Source organism: Gymnoscopelus microlampas, assembly GCF_963454915.1.
Source record: "Gymnoscopelus microlampas genome assembly, contig: SCAFFOLD_64, whole genome shotgun sequence".
NCBI lineage: Eukaryota > Metazoa > Chordata > Actinopteri > Myctophiformes > Myctophidae > Gymnoscopelus > Gymnoscopelus microlampas.
Window position 1 is genome coordinate 98163 of NW_028155631.1, and position 24800 is coordinate 122962.

Consider the following 24800-nt stretch of genomic DNA (forward strand, 5'->3'; position numbering starts at 1 on the left):
CCATGTCCGCTTATTATAAGCGACTTGGGGCTTCTTTTTTTCTGTAAAGTTGCTTGTAAATATTGGTATTTGCGGGGTGCAGTCATTTTGTAATTCTAAGGTTGCGTTTTTTTGGGCTTGTTTCTAAAGTGTAGTTGCTTATTTGGGCTTGTTTCTAATGCTGTTTAAACCAGTGGTTCCCAGGGAGCCCCATACCAGATACCAGTGTTGTTAGAATGTTTCGAATAATGTTCCAAATAATTCATATTTCATTTCAATATTTGCAGATCTACAAGCTCACAACGCCCATAGTTGCTTATTTTGGGCTTGCTTTCCTAGATTTAGTTGCTTATTTCTCTCGCACAATCTGGCAACACTGGGTTTCACGTGCACGTCAGAAGAGAGAGAGAGAAAGAGGGAGAGACAAGTGGATATAGAGCAGAGAGAGAGAGTGGCCAGAGGAACCGCTACAAACACACAACACACAACAACACTAAATAAAAGGTAATAAACACTCGTTTGTTTCACAGCAACATGACGTACGAACATAGTAATTAGCAGCGACCGTGCCGCGTGACTCAATGCTAGCGCACAGACACGTGATATCACAGGTTGAGCTTTGGAGAGTTGTTAGCCTGGTTAGCCTAGCCACCTTAAAGAAAAAGCCTTTAAATGGTGCGACCCCATAGCCCGGGCGGACTTCCGCGCTGTGGTTGGCTGGCCCGCAGCTGGTTGTCAAAACGACCGCAGCAGCTGACAGTGTCCTTTTCTTTCCTTTTCTTTTTGGGACATGAGATTATTATTATTATTATTATAATAATAATTATTATTATTATTATAATAATAATTATTATTATTATTATTATTATTATAATAATTATTATTATTATTATTATAATAATAATTATTATTATTATTATTATTATAATAATAATTATTATTATTATTATAATAATAATTATTATTATTATTATTATTATAATAATAATTATTATTATTATTATAATAATAATTATTATTATTATTATTATTATAATAATAATTATTATTATTATTATAATAATAATTATTATTATTATTATTATTAAAATAACTGTTCTGATTTGTGCTCACGTAATTTAAACTAGGAAGGCAACGTTGGCATAAAATCATTACATATAAACATTATCTTATTGTTTTCTGGTTTAAAAACAAAACAAAAAACAATGTAACAAACGAACAAACAAACAAACAAAGGGTCTGCTGCTGTCAGACCCACTGTTTAGATCAGTGATTCAGCGTGGGGTCCGGGAACCCCCCCTTGGGGGTCCTTGAGGGGAGTTACAGGTGTCTTAACTGTGGGAGTGTCCAAGTGAAATCAAATGGACCATTATAAGGGTCCATTTGGTCCCATTTGTACACTGACACAGTTGAATGTCCTTCTAATGCGTGAGGGGGCTGTGATTTTTCCATTACTTTGTTAATTTTTGTGTATGTACATGTTATGTTTTATTTTATTTAAAAGTGAAATATCCCTTTTAATAATAGATGAATAACGGTTGCTCCGGCAACCCTGGGGGCGGCAGTAAGCCAACCAATCCTTGAGCGTCCCTCCGGGCGATGGGACTCCCGGACTCTAGCCTCTCTCTACTTATTAATGTTAGCACAACATAATCAAAGCCTTGCTTTTTTTGCTGCTGCTTTGCTTCTGGTCCAATTAGATTGTAGATGCTGGATGGGCGTGACCACTCTGCTAATGCTAACGTTAGCATGCATGCTTGCATATAGGGCTGTCACGATTATGATTTTTTTTTTTACATGACATGATGTTTCTGACATGATGTTTCTGCCTTGAACACTGGAACATAGGAATTGAAATTGCATTTCTGTTTGGCTTTTAGGCTGTGAAGTTGCACAGGGCAAATAACCTACATATACAATGAAATTACTTTTAATAACTTTCTACTTTAAAAAAAAACATTAATAGACGATCTACAAGCTCACACATTGTGAGCTTGTTGATCTGCAATTTTCACCATTTTGAAAATGTTAGAAAATATTGAAACATCTTTCAACATGGAAACGATTATGCTAAAGAAATTGCGATTATCTCAAATAATTGCGATTAGGCAATTATGTAATAATTGTGACAGGCCTACTTGCATGCATGCATGCATGCAAGTATGGCCTACTGGGGGGAAAGAAAGATGATAGTTCTCCAGAGAGACACAAATAACTTGAACCAGAACCCCAGGAGGAGTGCATGGCAAACTATACTGGCTTGTAGAAAAGAAAAGCCTTTTTTTAGTCTAATGGAGTTCACCGGACTGTGATGGATGCCAACCCCCTGAGTGTTAAATAATAATAAAGCTTCAATCCAGGACTACATTCATGTGTATGGTAGATTATGTTATAACCAGTACATCTGTATTGTACAGTATGTTAATACAATATAACTAGTACATATGTATGTATATATCTATATTACTACTAATACGTAGCACTGCCACAAGCCCATAAGCGCACTGTATCTCCCCTGGCCAAAGTTTGGATTCTACCTCGGAGGTGAGCAGTCCGGCCGGGTTTGAATCCCAGGCAGAACTTTAAACGTACACATTACAGCTTTATTTGAACTGCGCATTAAATTGACTCGGAGGACTCTGAACTTGAGGCTGACCTGCAGCCACAATGCCAGGACATTGCATATAGCAGGGGTCTTCACTGTTTTTTTTTCAGACCAAGGACCCCTTAGCTGGGCGTCAGATGAAGCAGCCAGGGACCCCAACTCCATATATCGTATTATGTTGTGTTGCTGATTACTTTTTCATAGACCTTTTTTGACAGCACACTATCATGTGTTGTGTACATGTTTTGTTAGACTCATGTTAATGTGTATTTTCAGACATTTACCTAAACCTTTAATACTAAGGTAGTAAACTTGACCTTTGGCTCTGTACTTGGTCTGCTCTTTTTGTCCCTCTACACATAACCTCTTCACCTGCAAGCTGACAAACGTAATCGTATCACAGTATGATGACGCGTTTGTCAGCTTGTAGATCAGCTATTTTCGGCGATTGTTCCCACCAGAATAGGGATGCTAGGGTTCAAGTGATTATCATATTTAAAAGAAAACGTTATTATCACACAAAGATTTGGCATCCCAAAGTGGTTAAAGTGATATTTGGTGCTATATAAAAACAACTTTGCTGGGGACCCCCTGGAACCCCCTCAAGGACCCCTTTGTGAACCACTGTACTAGAGTAACCAGAGCTGAAGTAAAGGAAAGGGCGACTATTAAAGGTGCTAATTGTGTCGTATGGTCAGTTAGGAAGTGTATATTAGATAAATAGGCAGACAGGCCCGTGGAGGATATGCAGTTGTCATAGCTGCAGTTAGTCAGTGGAGCAGTTACTGACAAGTCACTGTAGAAGTTCACTTGCAGTATAACCCATTAAGACCGGGAACACATCTATGTGCCATTTTTAGATTTCTTTGGCTATTCAAAAATAGCAGATATACAAGCTCATAGTGCGGCACCGAGTGCCGCACTATGAGCTTGTAGATCTGCTATTTTAATAATAAAACAGTAACAAACAATGCAGCAGCATAGGTGATTATTTTTTAAGTCGTTTATTGGTCCTACATGTCGGTTTCAATACATTTTCTGTTAATTACCTACTTTCCAGTTAACGGATTGGCTTGGTTTGAAAACTTGTAATGTTGTAGCTGTACTTTTGTCACTGTGCACACATTGCACATTGTCAGTGTGTCTACAGTTAGGCAAGTGCTTTATCGTTTATGGATATTTCCTTGGTCGAAAACGACTCAGGGGTTTGTGTGCATGTGGTTTCTTCATAGTATCAGGATTTGGGATTAAGTCAACTACAATAGCTGTGCATGAGCTTGCTACGGAGATCTTGCTGCAGAATATATTGGCATTGCCTACATTGAATAAGGGAAGTGCATAGTATAGCCTACTGATAACCAGTGTTGGGAAGTAACCAACATTTACTGTTAGTCAGTTAGTAGCCAATCACCTACTGACTTGTCTGTGATACATTGACTGAACCAACATTTGCTATCTGAAACATTCCTCCATCTGAAAATGACTCATATTCATCTGGCAAAATAAGGCTATTTCAAATTCAGATCAGAATCGACTTTGTCACATCATAGCATAGATGTGTTCACAACACGTACATAGCACACATTAGGAGTGTGTATTTACACCAAAGCACTGATTGACCCATCTTACTGTATATTGTTGCTGTCGGGCAGAAACCTTTTATCTCAATCTTTACAAATAAAAGTTATATATTTTTTAAATAAATTAATGCCATACTTCATTAAACTACAGTGTAGCACAAAAGTAGCAAAAACAACCAATCTAAAATTGTTGCTACTTTTGAGTTTAAGTGAAAGTGGTTAAGCGTGTCGGTAGGTTTTTATGAAGATTGAACAGATGAAAAGTATTAACACAAGCTTGTGACTAAATAATAACTACATTTTTTTTCCATTTCTTGAAAAGTAACAGTTTTGGTCATAAGAGGCTTCCACCTGACAGCAAGATATCTAGTCTGAGCAGAAAGAGGATGGGGATTACTGCTCATACAGTCACATTATAGACACACAGGTGTAACCTGGTACAAATAAACCATAATTCAGAATCAGCTTCATTGTCAGGTGTATAGAAGTGGGTGAGATTATTTAGCTGGTTAGAAACGTGTAAAATGTTTTATTAAATGATGATAATTAAGATATAATGGACAGATGGCGTGTGTAGTAGCCATAGACTGTATAAATGAGATGGACAAACCCCCTCCGCTGCTTTCTACAGACCGAAAATGAATCCTTTGCTGCAGACTGTAAGTCCGCCATCTTTCACTACGCGTCAGAATGAGTTCAGACCATTATTGGTTGGGTAACTTGTCAATCAAGAGCGGGGGGCGGGGAATGAATGCTATTGGTTGTGTAGCGTGTCAATCAAATCATCCCGCCCCTCCTAGAGAATAGCCTACTTTATCGTCAATTTTATAATAAATAGAACCATAATTTAGCAAAACGCATATCCTGATGATTGAAAGGAGACTTTAAACTAGCGACTGGAAGCATATAGAATTTATGACAATTTTTATTACAGTAAGAAAATCGAGTCTGAAAGTTGGTAAAAACCCATCGGCTTGCTTTAAAATAAATTCTTTCTGAACTCACAGGTCGGCACGGGTGAAACAGCGCCTCTCGCTGGACATTTACTAAACATCCGGGTTGGCCTCATAGTAAATATCTCAGCCTTGCCCCTTGGTAGTAGCAGGTACACAATGTTTAGAAATTTAGCATCATATGCGGGTGTGTACATCGTTTTAGAGATGCACCAGATGAGTGGAAATGAGCGGAATTGTGAAAAAAAAGAAAATACAATGTTTAACCCATTAAGACTGGGAAAGCATCTGTCATTTTTAGACCATAACCATTATCTTATACTTTCAATTTCATTCAAACATAGCAGATGTGCAAGCTCGGTTTTGCGCTATGAGCTTGTAGATCTGCTATGGAATATATTTTTCAAGCGATTATTTGTAACTCAAATCATTGCCTCTGGGGATTGTACAAAATGTCTTCTAAAATATTTTTTTGAAAAAAAAAACACTTTCAAATTGATATAATGACATCTCAAATGTCAGTTGTTCCAGGGACCCCCAGAAGCAAAGATTTGAGTTAAGAATGTTCGCTTAAAATATATAAATATATATATATATATATATATATATATATATATATATATATATATATATATATATTCAAAGATTTGCAAAAAAATCACGATTTCGCAAAAATAGCAGATCTACAAGCTCTTTTGAATAGCAAAGTATAAAATAATGGGTAAAGTGGTTACACAGATGCATCGATGATGACCATGGGTTCCGGTAGGAGATACAAAGGGGACTCTTTGTGTCTCCTACCGGAACCCACTGCTCGTCATCAAATTATTGGCTTAGGAATGCGACTACATTTTTGTATTTTTTGGCTGAAATATCCCTTTTAAGCTCAGATTCACATATTGAATTGAGAATGCTGCTATATCAGGCTGCTTATGTGTTTCGGCATAGAGCCTTTATCTGACCATATAAGACTCTAAATAGAGCCATATGAAATCCGTGTTAACGGAATCGCGGACGGAATCGCGGAAATGACCAATAAAAATGGAATTGGAATAAAACACGGAATATTGCAGAATTTGGAAAATAAAAAAAAATCGCGGTAAAATATTTTTTTTTATCGCGAATTTTTACAAATCCACGGGACACCACCATTTTGCATGGCCACATCCTACTTTATAAACAGTTAATCCACGTAGAAATAGTCTTAGAAAGACGATAGAAACAATAACACATGGGCGACGCCATTTTGCGCATGCTCAGACCGAATTAGACCGAATTATTTTGGGAACATTTTTGCGTATAACACAACAAGGGCCATGTATGGACTGTTATATCTTGAACATTTATTCATTTCCACTTACCAGACACTTTTTTTATGGTAAAAATGAGCATAAAAAGCAAAATACAGAATTCAGAAATATTAAAATGGAAAAAACAGAATTTGGGAAAAAATAAAACGGAATTGGGAAAAAAATAAAACGGATTTCATATGGCTCTAACTCTAAACACACGGGGCCTTTGGAGTTCCACCATTTCCACGCCGGGTTTGGTGTTTTTTTATGTTATTATTTTATTTATGTTGTGTAAGTATTGACTCGACTGTAGGTCAGTGGCCTTGTGATGAGAGTGCTGCCCTGAAACTGGGAGGTCAGGGTTCAATCCCTTGGCCGGGTCATTCCAAATACAAAAAATGGGACTAATGCCTCCCTGCTTGGGGAGTGTACTTACTTGTACATCATGGCTGGGGGATGTACTTGTAATGCCGCCTCAAGCTATAGAAACAGGAGATGGGCAAGGCTTACGTATTACTTATTGACTGTAGCCGAGTACCCGCAGCTAAGGAAGCCATAAGCGGAAGCGCAAAGTTGCTTTACGTTCAGGCACGGGTATAAAATCGAAGTCGTTTTTATTCGGTTCAAGTCCCAATAGGTGGGTGGAGGTAATGGGCTCTATGCACAGCAGCCATATTATCACTTCCTTCCGGTGTTACCAATGATACTAATGAAGGCTCTGTTCCATTTAGTGTAGCACAGTGGTTTCCACGACCCCCATAACCCTGCGAGTGTACAAATGGAACCAAATGGACCCTTACGTGTCCATTTGGTTCCATTTGTAAGCTCTCAGAGTTACACACCTGTAAGGGACCATTTGGAAGCCCATGAGGGTCCCTGGACCCCAACTGTAGACCCACTGGTGTAGCACGAGTGTTTCCAGTGAGCCAACATGCACAATATCAGCACCCTGACTCTGTTTGACCAGAATGGAACAGAGCCTTCATTAGTACCATTGGTAACACCTGTGAATGTCTTCATAATATGGCTGCTGTGAATAGAGCCTATTGTCACATTCGCAACTTTAAAAGTGTGAAATCGGCAGTTGCAATCCCTGCCGTTACAAAAGGTGTGACAAAATGTGGATATTGGTTAAAAACGTGGCTTGTTGAAATTTCGGCAATTTGTGACATTTTGACAGCCAATGACCCTTAACTTTAACCACTTAAACCCTATTCACTTAGTGCAGTCAGTGGTTCTCAAACTTTACAGCCCCAGAAAGTAAAAAAATATAAGTTAAATTGAACGGTAATTCAAATTTTACCTATCATTTTATAATGGACAATTTACTTTTCGGGCAAGTGGGTATGACCTTTTGGGCAAGTAGAACATGACCTGTACTTTCCCGACGAGCAAGTGCCTCTGAGACCTTAGTGTCAACCCCTGTAAATATGTCCCTAATTTATTTGTATAAATGTTAATAGTGTTAATAAGTTATTTGTCATATCTGCCTTGTGCAATTTCTGACTACGGAGCCTAAAAGGCAAACATAAATACATTTTGGATCCGTGCGTTCCAATGTTTCATGCCAAAAACACGATTTAATCGACAATTGCAATTATTTGCATGACAATCAATTGTCAACTTAAATGTCATAATCGTGACAGCCCTTACCTCTATCTCTGCGCTAAATATCTTTGCCGAAAAGGGTTTCTAGGGTTCATGTGGTTAAAAGTAAGATGCCAGCGCGATGGCCAGCTGTCCGTCTAGCAGCCTGAACCACTTGGCCTCCCCTCGTAAAGTGACTGAGTGGGACTGAAAGTGACAAATGCTGCCACCGAATGTCACGCCGTGCAGCTGTCTAGTGTCTGCTCCTCCAGCCCTCTTCAAGCACTAGAATAAAATGTCCCGAGCTTAGCTCACCCAGTAAAAGGGTCAGCACATTGCAGAGGACAAGCAAAAAGACCACTATAGTAGTATGCTTGTTTCTTATTGGTTTACTTGTTTTGAGTGGACATTTCTCTTTTAAACCATTGAAACCGGGAAAGCATTAGATTTTAGCAGAGAGAGAGAGAGAGAGACACAAAAAAATAGCAGATCTACAAGCTCACAGCGTGTCACTTCATGCCGCACTGCGAGCTCGTACATCTGCTTTTTTTTTTACATTTTTGAAAAATACCAAGTATTGCAGAATACGAGAAATCGAAGTTGTAGATCGTCCGTTTTTTGGCTATAGGTTACGGTAAAAAAAGGCATTTGAAAACAAAAATGTCATTCATAAAACTGCTTTCTTAAAACGTTGATGTCCTCACAAGTATAGTAATACAAACGTGTGTGTGTGTGTGTGTGTACTGTATTACTACTATACGTGTGAGGGTCAAATGTCCCCACAAGTATAGCATAATTGGAGATCTGGTCACACAAGCAGGGGAACAAGGCAGAGCAGCAGCTGCGGAGGGAGAAGGGAGAGAGATCACCATTAGGCCTCCTGCTAAGAGAGGGGGATACATTCAATTGGCCCCCTGGTCTAAGGTCCATGTAAACTAGACTTTGACACTTGTGTCTATTTCGAGCCATCATTATGACAGTGCAAAAGAGACGGGGCTTAGCCTCTCTCTCTCCCTCTGGACCAGTAGGTTCCCAAACCGTTTAGCTCGAGGCCCCAGAAATGTGATGTCTCCCCGGGACCCAAACTAGTGAAAATAACCGATCTAAAAGTTCACAACGCGTCGCTTTTTCAGCTTGTAGATTGGCTTTTTTCACAACTTCTTAAATGTTTTTTTAAATTTTATTTATGGAAATTATTAGATTTTTCTTTTTCTTATTAATCTTTTTTTTTTTTTATGACATTTCTTTTTTTAATTTTTATTTTATTTGTGAAAATCTTTTGATAAAAACCTGAAAAAACGTGATATATAATCAACGACCCATTAAAATGGTTCCGCGACCCGACAATTGGTCTCGACCCACTGTTTGGGAAACACTGCTCTGGATGACGAAGAAACCAAATATATATACATATTAAAAGAAAATGAGATTGTTAAAAGATGTGTAAGGCATATGTTGCATTTAGGTCTACTTCTATCGCTCCCTTTCATTTTGTATCATTAGTTGATGATGATGGTTGATTGTGTGCATGACTGGTCAGAGCCACAGGCCAAAGAACTGAACGATCTGAACGTTGGCTTGGAAATGAAACAGGAACTAGGCTGTTATCCTATTAGATACTGTAATATAGACTTGCCGATGGCAAAACGGGCAACATTGTACCTCTTGTCCAGACAGTCATGGTTCTAAAATCTGTTTAATTTCAAGGAGCTCCATAAAGCTCAGAGTTAACAGACCTGTAAGGGATCATTTGGATTATTATTACAAAACATACATTAACCACTTCAGTCCTATATACATCTTTGGACATTTGAAAATAGCCGATATACAAGCTCACAATGCGTCGCGGTGCGATGCATTGTGAGCTTGTAGATCTGCTATTTTCAAAAGATTTGTATGCATTTGAAAACGTGAAATGGAATGCATAAGGAGTACATTATGTACTTTTGGTACTTTAAGTACATGTTGATGCCAATACTTTTGTGCTTTTACTCAAGCACATTTTTAATCCAGGACTTTTACTTATTTCTATATTGCAAATATAGAAATAATAATAATAATAGTAACACATTTGAGTACTTTTTCCACCACTGCCTGTAGCTAATGTTGGTCAGTACCCTTGGCACTTAATTTTTATTTTATTTTTTAGGTACAGCTTTGTCATGAGCAGAAAAAAATCAGAGTCGGCTTGATACTTCCAAAATAGCCAATCTACAAGCTCACAACGTGTTGCAACTAAGTGCAACACATTGTGAGCTGTTTTTGTCCAGCAGGCAACAAATCACAAATCAGGCTTTCCTCTCACACTGTTTCTGTTCAGGAAGCAACGAAGAAAAGAGAGATGGAATGCGTCCTCTGCTTATGATTGATACAGTATGATGATAACTGTTCCGTCCCCACTTGATCCTCAATTCATTTCCTGACATGGCTAAAAGAGCCTCAGTCTTAAGTGTTTCTCTTTGTTTCTAAGCCTACGCCCTATTAACCACCTGAGGCCGATTCTGAAACCGTCTTCTACATCAGTTTTCTGAAACTCTGATGTTGCTATATCTAGTGGTTCTCAAATGTCAAGGACCCCCAAAATGATATGTATTTGGCCGACCCCATCTCAAACATATTTGAGAAGCAAAGAAGCAAAGATTTGAGTTAAAAACGTTCGCTTTAAAAATATATATATATTGAAAGATTTGCAAAAATGTTAGCCAATTTTCGAAAATAGCAGATCTACAAGCTCATTTGGCACGAAGTGACGCGCTATGCACTTATACATCTGCTATTTTTTAATCGTCCCCCGACCCAACTTTGAGCTTTAGGTAAAATCTAAAAATACACAGACGCTTTCCCGGGTTGAATGGACTAACTGCCAAGATAATATGGAGGTTGGTGACAAAGTAATGCACTATTTTGGCCAGAAAGTTACACCAAGTAAAAAAAAAAGAATGAGAATAGAAAATGTGTCCAGTGACATAATATATGTAGGTGTGTAGTATGGCTGTAGAATGTCCATAGACTGGAGCCTCAATATTTTAACATTCAATTAACTAAATAATGGTATTATTCAGAACTTTGATGTTTCATGGTCTCTCACCCCCTCTAGTGGCGATGTACGTATACTGCATAAACCTTTGGACTGCAGAAGTGAAAAATGCTGAAATGAATGAATATACTTATTAATTAGGCCCATTTGTGTAGAGTGAAATATGAGTGCACCAAATGCATTCTTTACAGGTCCATTTTATCAAGTATAGAGGGTTTAAGTGGTACTGATTTTTGCATAATGGTCATAATTGTTTCCATGTTGAAAGATTTTCACACATTTTCAAATATTAAAAAAGCAGAAATAGCAGATCTACAAGTGTACAACGCCCGTTGTAAGCTTGTAGATCAGCTATTTCTGCTTTTTTTTTTTTTACAAAAAAAAGATCAACATTTTCTTTGTACATTTCAGTTATTTGTCATATCTGCTCAGTGCAATTTTTTATTACGAAGCCTAAAAGGCTTCATATGTTCCAATGTTCATTGCCAAACACACACTTAAATAGTTAACTCTCTCAGTGCCAAGCCCCGAGTTATCCCGAGTTTTTTCTGAATGCCCTCAGTGCCAGAACGAGAAATCCCGAGTTTTTAGTTAATGTTGTTTTATAGACCGTCACGGCCTGAGCTTCAATCCGAAGGGAGCAGTAAAACTGTAGCACAAACGGATACGGAAATAATGGATTTCGGAAATAATCGTTCCCGTCGACTCCATGTTTGTAGTTTTTTTTCTTTCGCCTGTATCTCTGTTCTTTTTTTTTTTGTCCATTTTTCCGAGGAGACGCGTGTTCCTTCCGGAGCAATAGTGAGAGACTCCTGCTCAGGAAACACACAGTGAATCGAACGATAAATATGGATCTAAACTTTTATGACTTTAAAACTACTAAAAACACGAAAATCGCTCGAAAATCGCTTGGCTGAGTACATTATGAAAATACTCTGTCAGTCACAGAGTTAATTGCAATTATTTGAGCGACAATGAATTTATTAACTTAAATGTGTAATTGTGACAATCTATCCATATTGTGCGTGCTGATGTTCCCGTGTCTTGCGTCCACACAGGGCCTGTCGTGTTGCAGCTTCATCCATCCATCCATCCATCCACACACCAGCGCCAGCCTTCGCCATGGGAAAGAAGAGTCGGGTAAAGACTCAGAGGTCGTCGGGGACGGGCGCGGCGGCCGCCGTCTCCCCCAAAGAGATGATGAACCTCATCTCTGAGCTCCTACAGAGTAGGTCGAACGCAAAGAGACCACATGGGTTCAAGTCCTCAGTCGCCGTCGAAAATAGCCGATCTACAAAGTCACAACGCGTTGTGAGCTTGTAGATCGGCTGTTTTCGGCCATTCTTTATTTTTAACCCATTCATGTCATTTTAGATTTCTTTGGCTATTCAAAAATAGCAGATCTACAAGCTCATCGCACGAGTGCCGTGCTATGAGCTTGTAGATCTGATATTTTTGGGAAAATCAAATCTCAAAACTCAAATGTTTGCTTCTGGGGATTCTACAAATATCTTCTAAATCCTAACAAAAAATCCTGAGAAATAACTTATGTTGCCGTAATATCAGTGGTTTTCAAACTTTTTCATGTCAAGGACCACAAAATGATTTCTATTTGGCCGCGGACCCCCATCTCAAAATATGTTATTCCAACTTCCAGGTAGCAAATATTTGAGTAAAAAAATCTATATATCAAAGGTTTGCACAAATTTGCACGATATAGAAAAAAATAGCAGATCTACATAGCGTGGCACTCGGTGCCGTGCTATGAGCTTGTATATCTGCTTTTTTTGAATAGCCAAAGTATAAAATAATGGTTAAAGTGGTTACAGAGATGCGTTCGCCGGTCTTAATGGATTAAACCATGAGATGATGAACCTCATATCTGAGCCCCCCCCGCCCCCAAAAAAAAAAAAAACATATTTTAATTGGGGACCCCCCACCCTGACAAGCACTTGGAATTGTGGGCATTACGTTTAGTTTGACTCGGTTCCACAGATGAATATTGTGAAAATAGCCGATCTACAATCTCACAACGCTTCGCACTGTGAGGCGTTGTGAATCAGAATTGTTTTTGTCACAAAAAAATAAGTGGGTGAAATGAGTTTTCGTGCATAGTGTGAGCTTGTAGATCAACTATTTTTACAACGTTTGCGTCTTTCTTACGTAATAATTTGACAATTTGGCCAATATTAAAAAGGTCATTAAATAGTAGTTTTATAAATGTGCATATACCCTGTATAGTATACAGTTATACTGTATGTTGGTTTGTTTACTGTAGAGTGAGTCCCGTCCCCCAGTTTGGGAACCACTGGCCTAATGCATACAGGATGTCATGTGACAAATATAATAGATCTACAAGCTAACCTTGATACATTGTGGCATTGATAGCACACTGGTGTAAGAGCCTCATTGCTGCACTGTATGATTGTGATAGGCCCTAAAATGGGGTCAAATGTTGGAATATGTTTTATTTGTGCAAGTCTTTGAATATATATATATATATACATATATTTTCAAATCTTTGCTTGTGGAGGTCCCTGGGAAAATATATTTTGAGATGGGGGTCCAGCCAAATACAAATTTGGAGTCCTTGGGGTCCATCAGTCAAAACTGATTTAGAAGACTTTTAAAACAAAATCGACCCAGGTCTTGATTGGTTAACCCATTCAATCCGGGAACGCATCTGTGTCACTTTAGATTTATTTGGCTATTCAAAAATAGCAGATATACAAGCTCATAGCTATGAGCTTCTAGATCTGCTATTTTGAAGAAAAAGAACGTGAAAATGTGTGCAATATCATTTTGAACTAAAATCTTTGCTTCTGGAACAAAATATTTTGAGATGGGGGTTCGCGGCCAAATACATATAATTTTGGGGGTCCTTGGCATGAAAAAGTGAGAGAACCACTGATATTAAAGCAACATAAGTTTCCCCCCCCCAAAAAAAAAACTGTTAGGATTTAGAAGACACGTGTAGAATCCCTCAGAAGCAAAGATTTGAGTAACAAATGGTCGCTTTAAAAATATATATATTCAAAGACTTGCACGCATTCTCACGATTTTTCAAAAATAGCAGATCTACAAGCTCATAGACCAATTATTTGTTTACCAACATTGAGACTGAACACACAGGTGATTGTTTCACGCAATCAATTCCCAACATAGGGTGCGTTCGGAAACACAGCAATGAGCGCACTTGCCAATACAAACTTAATAGGCGAGTGCGCTCCGGTGCGCAATTTCCGAACGCACCCTCGGTGCTAGACCTGCGCGCGCAATACTGGTTCTTATCGCTTGCAACCAGTGTGACGTCGTCTGTTAAGGGGTCTATAGCACGGCACTCTGTGCCTATACCCTCGGTAAGGAACATGCATTTGTGGGAAGAGCGGTACGGCTGAGTATATGGGTTGCACCCCATGTGACAAATGACAGCATGACGTTTCAATACCACACAGCTCATCTCTCTGTCTCTCAATGTGTGTCCTGGTAGAATGCAGCAGCGCAGCGCCCTCTGCAGGCAAAGAGTGGGAGGAGTACATCCAGATACGAGCTCTGGTCGAGAAGATCCGGAAAAAACAGAAAGGTGAGCAGATCTCTCTCTCTCTCACACACACACACACACACACACACACACACACACACACACACACACACACACACACACACACACACACACACACACACACACACACACACACACACACACACACACACACACACACACACACACAGGTGAGGAGTAGGGCAATTAGCAATATGTGACCGCTCACAGTGGTTTGAGACACAACGGGGCCATGGTAATTTTTCAGGTTTTTACATATTATGAAAGTACAGAATGTAAGCTTTCATATGATGTATCATTCATTGAAATTGGACAATATTTTAAGAAGATGTGATCATTTTAAACTTGTTGAACCAGAAACCCCAAAGTAAAGAAAATGCCCTGGCAAGATTTTTAACTTTCAACACCTCTGGGGCCCTGAAAATGGGTGTGAAAATGGGAGTGACATAGGTGTTAACTCCACCCCTAACCACGCCCCTAACCACTCCCCCACTTGCTGTACTGTCAACTGTCAGCTGTCAATAATTGAAACAGAGACCTTGTATGTATTTTTATGTGGCAGGGCAGCTGGCATAAACCAGGAGGAGAAAATCCTACGAGAAGAATAAAGTAATCTAGAACGTTTGATGTTTTTAAGTCAGTAGATCATCAAATAATCATAATAATAATAATAAAGGGAGAAGAGAATAAAACTAGTTTGTTTATTTTCACAGTGCATGACTACAAGAAATAACAAAACACATTACTTAAAAAACAGCAATTGTGCAGTCTAAAAACACTGGATAGACCGGTGGGATTTCTGAAATATGTGATTGTTAGAGGCATTTGGGGGTAAAAGTCGGGAACCAGGCCATTTTACATAATTCAAGGGTGCTGAATCAGAAAAACACGGTTCCCAAGCAAAATTCTTAGTGCTTAACCTCCTAATTTGCATATCAAAATGGCTGCCGATTTTGAAGTATTTCTTAAACAACTCTATAACAAAGCAAGCAAATCTGACAAATAAAGTGTATATATTTATGTTCTGAGGGTCATACAATGTGTGGAAGATATTTGTAATGTAATAAATGTAAATAAATATGCAAATTAGAGGCCACCATTACATAAAATGATGTACCGTAGTACTCAAACGGTGCAAAAGGTGCATCCCCCTTATTTTGTTCCTAATTATCTGTATTTTTGCCATCCTTAGGACATCTAAAATACATACTTTTTCCCCATGCTAAATGTTTAGTTTTTGACCTTCTAATCTGCATATTTGAATGGCTGCCAAATTGGCAAATTCGCACCTTTATCTTCAATAACTCTGTGGCCAGGCAAGCAAAATTGACAAATGAAGTGTCTATATACATTTTCTACAATGTGAGTAAAGAATTTGTAAGTAATATAATATGATAATATAATATAATATAATAATCAGCTTACTCCGAAATATGCAAAATAGCGGCCCCCATAACAGATAACGGTTTAGTACTCTAAAGATACTGTATTGGCCATTGTTGAACGAAAGTCTAGACACTAGACCACATTCATACAAGGAGGTTGATCATCACTCCGTTGCTGACATGCACACATGGCTGTGCATCGTAACCCAGATTTCCGGCATTTGCAACGACGTGTTGTGCATTGCTTATGGCATGCACATGAAATCATTTCTATAGGCTATACTAGCATGGAACAGGTTGGACTAGGCTAGAGTAGGTTGTACTAGACTCTAATACTCTCTATTAGGCTTTACTAGTCCCTTGTCAGCCCTGTAGATACTCAGACCATAGGGACTGACCACTGTGTACACAGGCCATAGCTTGTGTGTGCACGAGCAATAGTTTTGCATGAACCTTTGTAGACCATAGTACAGATCTGCCTTGTACAGCCTAATATAGCCTAGTACAGCCTAGCAAAGCCTACTAGAGATTAAAAAATCACACCCTGTGTGAAGGTAGCGGCGCCTTTGATACATTTTGTCATTGATATGTGTTTATAATGTGTTTATAGCCATGTGTCGCGTGAAGCTTGACCAATCACTTTGTTGACGCACCTGACCAATCAGAACGTTGACGCACACGGACAAAGTCAGGTATAGAGCGGCTAGAGCCGCTAAAAAGCCTATTAGAGACCAGTAGAGTCTAGTACTGTACAGCCTAGTACATCCAAGACTAGTCCAGCCTTTTGGGAGAACAGACTAGGGGAGGGTGGTATAGGCTATACTAGCATGGAACAGGCCGGACTAGGCTAGACTAGGTTGTAATAGGCTGTACTAGACTCTAATAGGCTCTATTAGGCTGTACTAGGCTCTTGTTCGCCCTGTAGATCCTCAACCCATAGGGACTAACCACTGTGTACACGGGCAATAGCTTGTGTGTGCACAAGAAATAGTTTTGCATGAACATATGTAGGCCAAAGTAAAGTACTGCCTTCTATAGCCTAATAGAGCCCAGTAAAGCCTAGCAACGGCTGCTAGAGCTGAAAGCAGACCATTAGAGCCCAGCAGAGACTAGTACAGTAAAACCTAGTACACCCAGGTCTAGCCTAGTCCAGCCTGGTGGGAGAACATAATAGGGGAGGGGGTACCAGGCTATGCTAGGACTGATAAGGCTGGACTAGGATAGATGAGGCTGTACTAGGCTGTACTAGACTCTAATAGGCTATATTAGGCTGTACTATGCTCTTGTCAGCCCTGTAGATCCTCAACCCATAGGGACTAACCACTGTGTACACGGGCAATAGCTTGTGTGTGCACGAGCAATAGTTTTGCATGAACCTTTGTAGACCATAGTACAGATCTGCCTTGCACAGCCTAATAGAGCCTAGTACAGCCTAGGACAGCCTACTAGAGCTTAAAACAGCCTATTATAGACCAGTAGTCTAGTATAGTACAACCTACAGTAGTACACCCATGACTAGTCCAGCCTTTTGGGAGAACAGAATAGGGGAGGGGGTACAAGGCTATGCTAGGACTGATAAGGCTGGACTAGGATAGATTAGGATGTACTAGACTATACTAGGCTCTATTAGGCTGTGCTAGGCTCTTGTCAGCCCTGTAGATACTCAGACCATTGGGACTAACCACTGTGAACACGGGCAATAGCTTGTGTGTGCACGATCAATAGTTTTGCATGAACCTTTGTAGACCATAGTACAGATCTGCCTTGTACAGCCTAATATAGCATTGTACAGACCAGCACAGCCTACTGGAATTTAAAACAGTCTATTAGAGACCAGTAGAGACTACAACATCAAAGCCTAGTACACCCAGGTCTAACCGAGTCCAGCCTTTTGATGGAACAGACTAGGGGACGGCGATATAGGCTATACTAGCATGGAACAGACTGGACTAGTTAAGACTAGGTTGTACTAGGCTCTATTAGGTTGAACTAGGCTGTGCTAGTCCCTTGTCAGCCCTGTAGATACTCAGACCATTGGGATTAACCACTGTGTACACGGGCAATAGTTTGTGTGTGCACCACCAATAGTTTTGCATGAACATGTGTAGGCCAAAGTAAAGTACTGCCTTCTATAGCCTAATAAAGCCAAGTACAGCCTAGCAAAGCCTGCTAGAGCTGAAAACAGACTATTAGAGCCCAGCAGAGTCTAGTACAGTAAAGCCTAGTACACCCAGGTCTAGCCTAGTCCTAGGACTAGGCAGTAATAGGCTGGACTAGGCTGTACTAGGCAGGGCCCATCGGGGGTGGGGGGGGGACACAAGCCTGTATGGCAATCAACTGAAAAGTTAGGCTACATAGCTTAAACAATTTCAGCCTTTCCCTGTTGGCCGTCTAAGCGCATCTAGGAAGTTTCATAGGTTTTCGATGCTGGGAATTGGAGTTATGGCTGTTTAAAGCCCAGCCAATAGGAACACAGAGGGGCGGGGCTTAATACATTTCAGCTAGTCCCTGTTGGCCGTCTAAGTGTACCTATAGCCATCCCCATCCCACTCTATATAGTTGTGTTGAAAGTAGTTTGTGTTCAGTTATCAGTACCAGTTCTGTGGCTCTAACTCATTCTGGGGGTGAGTTATACATGGGGGCAATTTATTTTTTGGTCATCAGGGGCCAAATGTACCAGGATTTTTCCATGATCTAAATATGTATTTTAGATGTCTTAAGGATGGTAAAAATACAGATAAGTAGAAATAAAATAAAATAAGGGGGATGCGGATGAATCACTTTAAGTATGAAACCGTTTTCTGTAATAGTGGCCTCTAACTTGCATATTTATTTACATTATTTACATTTATTTACATATATTACATTATAAATACCTTCCACACATTGTCTGACCCTCAGAATATAAATATATACACTTTATTTGTCAGATTTGATTGCTTTGTTATAGAGTTATTTAAGAAATACTTCAAAATCGGCAGCCATTTTGATATGCAAATTAGGAGGTTAAGCACTAAGAATTTTGCTTGGGAACCGTGTTTTTCTGATTCAGCACCCTTGAATTATGTAAAATGGCCTTGTTCCCAACTTTTACCCCCAAATGCCTCTAACCTCCTTATAGAAGGCCTTTTTTCTGAAATCCCTCCTGTCTAGGATGGTCAGAGGGTATAGCTATACAACTATAGAATCAGAATCAGCTTTACAAAGTATTTACATATTTACACATAGTACCTGAGATTAGCTAGAGTGAGCATAGCAGCATAATGCATACTGTGCATGATATACTCATGGACGTTAAGGTGCTAGAAAAACTCACCAAAAAAAGACCAGTCAGTGCGTTGTACATGGAATTAAGGTGCAAAATGTCAGTGTGCGTCGACCGCATAATCCACATACAGAAGACAAAAAGTCAAGTCACTTGTCCCTGGTAGAATCCACAGTTAGTTCAGCAGCCTGACGGCAGCCAGGTGAAAGCTGTTCGTGAACCATGGTGCTATACTCGGACAGTCTTCTTCTGAGGTGCTGTGGACTTTGGTTTGGGGCATGTGGTGTCTTTTGCATCATCGCGACAGAACTTTCTGATTTCCTTAAAAAGATATTCCTGTCGGGCCATGTCCAGTCCAGGTGGGGGTTGCATTGGAAAACCATCTACTGGGGGAAAGACACCAGGTATCTTGAGCAGCTGAAACTCCACTACTTCTGCGTCACGGTCTTTTTGGGCCATCACCACACCAGGTTTATCTGCATCAAAGCTGTAATAGAGTAGAAGCAAACATTTAAAAAAAGAATATTGTCCACTGTTACAACACATCATTTTCACAAAATAGAATAGAATAGCTAATACAGTGACCATGATAATTACCTGAAGTGTTGGTAGCTCTTAAGTTGTGGAAACTTGCGGCAGTAGGGAGACAGATGCTGCTGCCAGTCGTAGCTTTCAACCAGCACTGTGCCATCTTCATGTCCCACAATCTGGGAGACGTTCACCCCCTTCACCTCAGAGCTCTTAGTCATCACCGTAGCAATGTCTGCTAAGGTGTCCACTCTGCTCTTCCTGAAGACTTGCTTGAAGCGTCCAAAACACCAGTCTGGGCCAAACTTGGTGTGGCCGGCAATCAGGAGGTGGACGCCTAGCTTCTTGTGAAGCTTGTGAATCGTCCGCCATGCACAGTACCACAGCACATAGTTGTTCTTGTTTTGCCCACTGCAGTTGTCACAATGAAGGTCCACGTTTGCTTCTCCAACTCCATAGTTGTTGAAAAAATGATGCATGTAGCTGATGACAGCGTTGCTGCCTTTTCCTGATGCCATCCCTTCATCGATCAAGTAGTTCACTTGCTTCGTCAGCCCTTCACAGTGGACACCAAAGAGGCCACACTTGCGTGCAGTGAGAAAAAACAATGGGCTGACCTGAAGAGCAGAAGAAGGGTAATGCACCTGCGAGAGAAGGAGAGATAAAAGATAGAAGATATATACATTAAAATCAACATCCAAACATTGTGTGATGTTTTGACAAAATCTGTAGGTGCTGTCAAAAAATATGTTTTGCAAAAAGGCTATAACAGGCCCATGTGAAAAACAGAATGTCACACACACACACACACACACACACACACACACACACAGAGATTCTTACCTGTTGTGCATAATCAAAGCTGTAGTGCATTGTGATGTCCTTGCTTGCAGGCGTGGAGGGGCCAAGAGACAGCTGCCATTCCGCACAGATCTTCTTACAGGCAGCCGTCATCTCCTGGTATAACTCTCGCTCTTTCCGAGCAAGTGCTAGGTGATCGATTTGCTCCTGGTGCTTTTCTGCCATCTTCTCGTCGCTTATGTTGACACTTCGGCTTAGCTGGTAGTTGTTTTCATGGCACTTCCAGCACAGATCGGTCCTGGGTTTGATGCTTGTTACCTGAGGGAGAATCGCCCTCCAAAGCCCTCGGAAGCATCCGAGACCAACAACACGTTGCCCTGTAATGAGAGAGAGAGAGAGTATGAGATTTAATAAAATGGGCTGTGTACATGGGTGCATCCTATAAACTATTTAATCCCTATTCAAAAATTATATAAATACTTTTTTTTTTTTAAATCAAGCAAAATATTTAAAAAGATAGCAGATCTACAAGCTCAGTGCCTTTTTTATTTATTTATTAAAACAAATAAAGAATAATCACATACCATCTTCCATAGCAGCTTTGTAGAGACGCCACACTGAGGCTTTGGTGACATTACTTGGCAGCAACTTTAAACTGTAATCTTTGTGACCAGGGTGTCGACCTGGCAGGGAAATGGCATGGACCTCTGCATAGTTTGTGATGAATGTCAGGACACTTTTGATGTCCTCAGTAGTCAGGAATTTCTTGTTTGTCCTTGGGCCTTTCTTTCTCTGGCGTGGTGTTAAACCATTCTCCTTGTAGTGTTTCTTAAGGGCATGGAGAAGGTTGTTGCTGATCCTGGACAAAACAACAACACAAACACTTGGTTACAAACTAGCAGCTAACAACGTCATTTAATACATGGAGACATGGTTTGTATTTACTGTTCAGCGTTTGGATCCGGTCTAGAGCCCGCCCATTGTATCCGCTATTTACACCATACACATGCATAACGTTCACTAACTGTTTCCGTGTCCGTCTAGACCGGATGTTGATTGTACGTGGCTGTATGCTTGGTTTCTATTTACTGTTCAGCGTTTGGATCCGGTCTAGAGCCCGCCCATTGTATCCGCTATTTACACCATACACATGCATAACGTTCACTAACTGTTTCCGTGTCCGTCTAGGCCGGATGTTGCTGCTAACAGCACAGTGTAAAACCAAAACACTCGCTCTTTTTTTTCTGTTCCGTCTTTCTAAAGGCATCATAAACACACTGGTTTCAGAGACTAGCCCCTGAATATAAACAAGACAATAATAATAAACTGAAACTCACCCATAGACGAAGCAAAATGTAGCGCGACACACCACGACGGCGTTCACCATGTACGTTGATCTGTTGATCAGTCGCTTCTTATTCACTTTCTTGGTGGACTGAGTGACTTCTGAGTCATTCATACACGTCTTTATAATCCCCAAAATAACCATGTCTTTCTGGTCCTTCGACAATGATGCCATGTCCGTCCTGGTCTCCCAAATCATGTCTGGATCGAGTTGTTGACTGCACGAAACATGCAGCCCTTCTACGTTCTCTTTGGATTTGGATCTCTTTTCGCATTTGCAATCAAAGTTTCTAATCTTCTCCATTTCTGCTGGTCGATCATTGTCCACGGCGACATTATTAACTTCTGCACATAGTAACAGCGGGCCAATTCCGACGTGTACGCCACCGGGAGCGGCTGTCCCACCGGTTTCATCGTCCTCGTTGTCAGAACACAAACTGCTGTTGATTTGATCAAAAACAATGTTGTGGTCTTCATCTTCAGAGTCGGATTCGTCCGTGATCGCTGAGCAGAGATGGGAAGTAACGAAGTACAAGTACTTCGTTACTGTAACGAAGTACTTTTTTCGAGTATCTGTACTTTACTGAGTACTTATTTTTCTGACTACTTTTTACTTTTATCCGTTACATTTTAACACAAGTACTAGTACTTTCTACTGAGTACTTTTTCAAAATAGGCTCGAAGTACAAGTACTTTAGTTTTAATGCTAAATATTAATGTTGCGCGGCAGATCAAATTAAAAGAAGCGCTCATCCATGCAGTCGCGACGCTCGCAGGGTAGAACGTCACCAGAGTGAGTCACACACACCGGTGTGTAACATAGGCCTACTGCAAATGTCTACTTCCTGTAACTAGACTAAAAAATAAAGCTAGTGTTGACTAATCATATTACCATATGCTCTTATTTTGAAATCGTTTTTAGAGGAAGTGTGTTGTTTTGCTGCCACCATGACGCTGATCTGTAAGACTCCGGGGGGGAAATGTAAACATGAACTCACGTGGATTATAAACGCAGATTTGGGCCAAACGTCATATTAACAATATGAAACCATGCTCCTGTGACTTAAACACGTTGGAAGTGCGTTATTTTTGAACCTCCGAAGCATTAGGTGAGTGGTTATTAATTATATCATGATGCTGGCTAAAAGTAGTTCTACTCTGTGTGTGTAAAGCCAAAGGTCCGCACAACTGTAGCTTTGGTTTAAAAAAAAAGTCTACATGGTCTTCAGGTGCACAACTTTTCGGTCATATCTGGCTTTGCAATAGCTTGTTAGCTGTGTGTGTGTGTGTGTGTGTGTGTGTGTGTGTGTGTGTGTGTGTGTGTGTGTGTGTGTGCGCGCGCGCGTGCGTTTACTTTGAAGTAGCCAGTATTGTATTGGCTATTTTGTTCAAACTGTAAAAAAAAAAAAAAAAAAGATGGGGGGAAATGGTCTAAAGCAGGGGTCTTCAACGTTTTTCAGGCCAAGGACCCCTTAGCTGAGAGAGAGATGAAGGAGGGAGTAAAAGCAAAGCAAAGTTTGTTGTTTACCCAGGGTGTCGGACTAAGTACGAAACTTGTTTCCAGCCGGACCCTGCATGGAAGCCTTGCTCAAGGGCTATTCAGCGGTGATTCATGATTCATCGATGTGATGAATTGGGGAATCGAACTAGGGACCTTCCGGTATCAAGGCCGCCCCTCTAACCACTAGGCCACCGCTGCCACTAGGGAGTGAGGACTCCCCTAGCTGAGAGAGAGATAGATGAAGCAGGGACCCCTTAGCTGAGAAAGAGATGAAGCAGAGACCCCCCTAGCTGAGAGAGAGATGAAGCAGGGACCCCTTAGCTGAGAGAGATGAAGCAGGGACCCCAATTAGCTGAGAGAGATGAAGCAGGGACTCCCACTACATATTGTATAAAATTGTGTTCCAGATTAAACATTTTCATAGATGTCATAGATTGCTTAGGCTGTCATCAGTGTTGTGTAAATTCATGTTTTTTGGGGCGGTGTAGCCGCCGTAAAGTGAGTCATGTCGTGATGACCACACACCGCCCACTTCACACTGGGTGTGATTTTTGGGGCGGTGTAGCCGCCCCCTATAAGTGAGTTTTGGACACCGACCAAAACATGTGTATACCCCCTAACCCTTCCATTGTTAATGCAAATTGATACTTTTGCAAAGTCAGCCAATCACATTACAGCTAGTGTCATCACCACTAACTGTAATGTGATTGGCTGACTTTACAAATTTAGGACTGTGATTGGCTAGCGAAACACATGACACATGTGCAGCCCTATGAATAGCAGTATGGACTTTAAAAAGGCTTTTATCCTTTTTTTTAAAAGTGAGTCATGTTGTGATGACCACACACCGCCCACTTCACACTGGGTGTGATTTTTTTTAATTAATTTCAGACATTTAACCACTTAAAACCTTCAATAGTCTACTTATTAGTACTTGATTTGCTCCTTTTCCCTCCTACACCAAACCTCTTTGCCGAAAATAGCCGATCTACAAGCTCACTACGCCTTGCAGCGGGAGGCGTTGTGAGCTTGTTGTAGACCCTAGACCCTAGGGGTCCCGGACCCCCTGTTGAAGACCCCTGGTCTAAAGTAAAGTCTATATGATTAGAACATGCATAAACATTCGACAATTTAGCTGAATAGGATGGGGTAGGACTACGCTACTGTATTTTAACATCAGTCATAATGGTGGTAGCCTACTTGGAGAAGCAAATATGTTCTCAGGTGGTACTCAGTGTAAAAAGGTTGAGAACCACTTATTGATTTCAAAAGTTGGGTCGACTACTTGTATGATTCGTCACATCACAGTTTGGAAACCAATCCTGGGCCAGTTTTAAGACGTGTTTGGTGGGGATCTTTTAAGTTTAATAGCCTTGGGGTA

At 40.4% G+C, this 24800-nt stretch overlaps 1 protein-coding gene across 1 annotated transcript in view; it reads left to right on the forward strand.

Moving 5' to 3' along the window:
* The first annotated feature begins 401 nt into the window (after window positions 1-401).
* The window catches only part of LOC311041355 (actin-histidine N-methyltransferase-like), a 72144-nt gene continuing 47745 nt past the window's right edge, over window positions 402-24800 (forward strand). The window contains exons 1-3 of the mRNA XM_084086267.1: window positions 402-483; window positions 12092-12261; window positions 14524-14616. Coding sequence (XP_083942393.1) covers window positions 12156-12261; window positions 14524-14616 — 199 coding nt within the window. The 5' untranslated portion in view covers window positions 402-483; window positions 12092-12155. The remainder of the gene's footprint in view (window positions 484-12091; window positions 12262-14523; window positions 14617-24800) is intronic.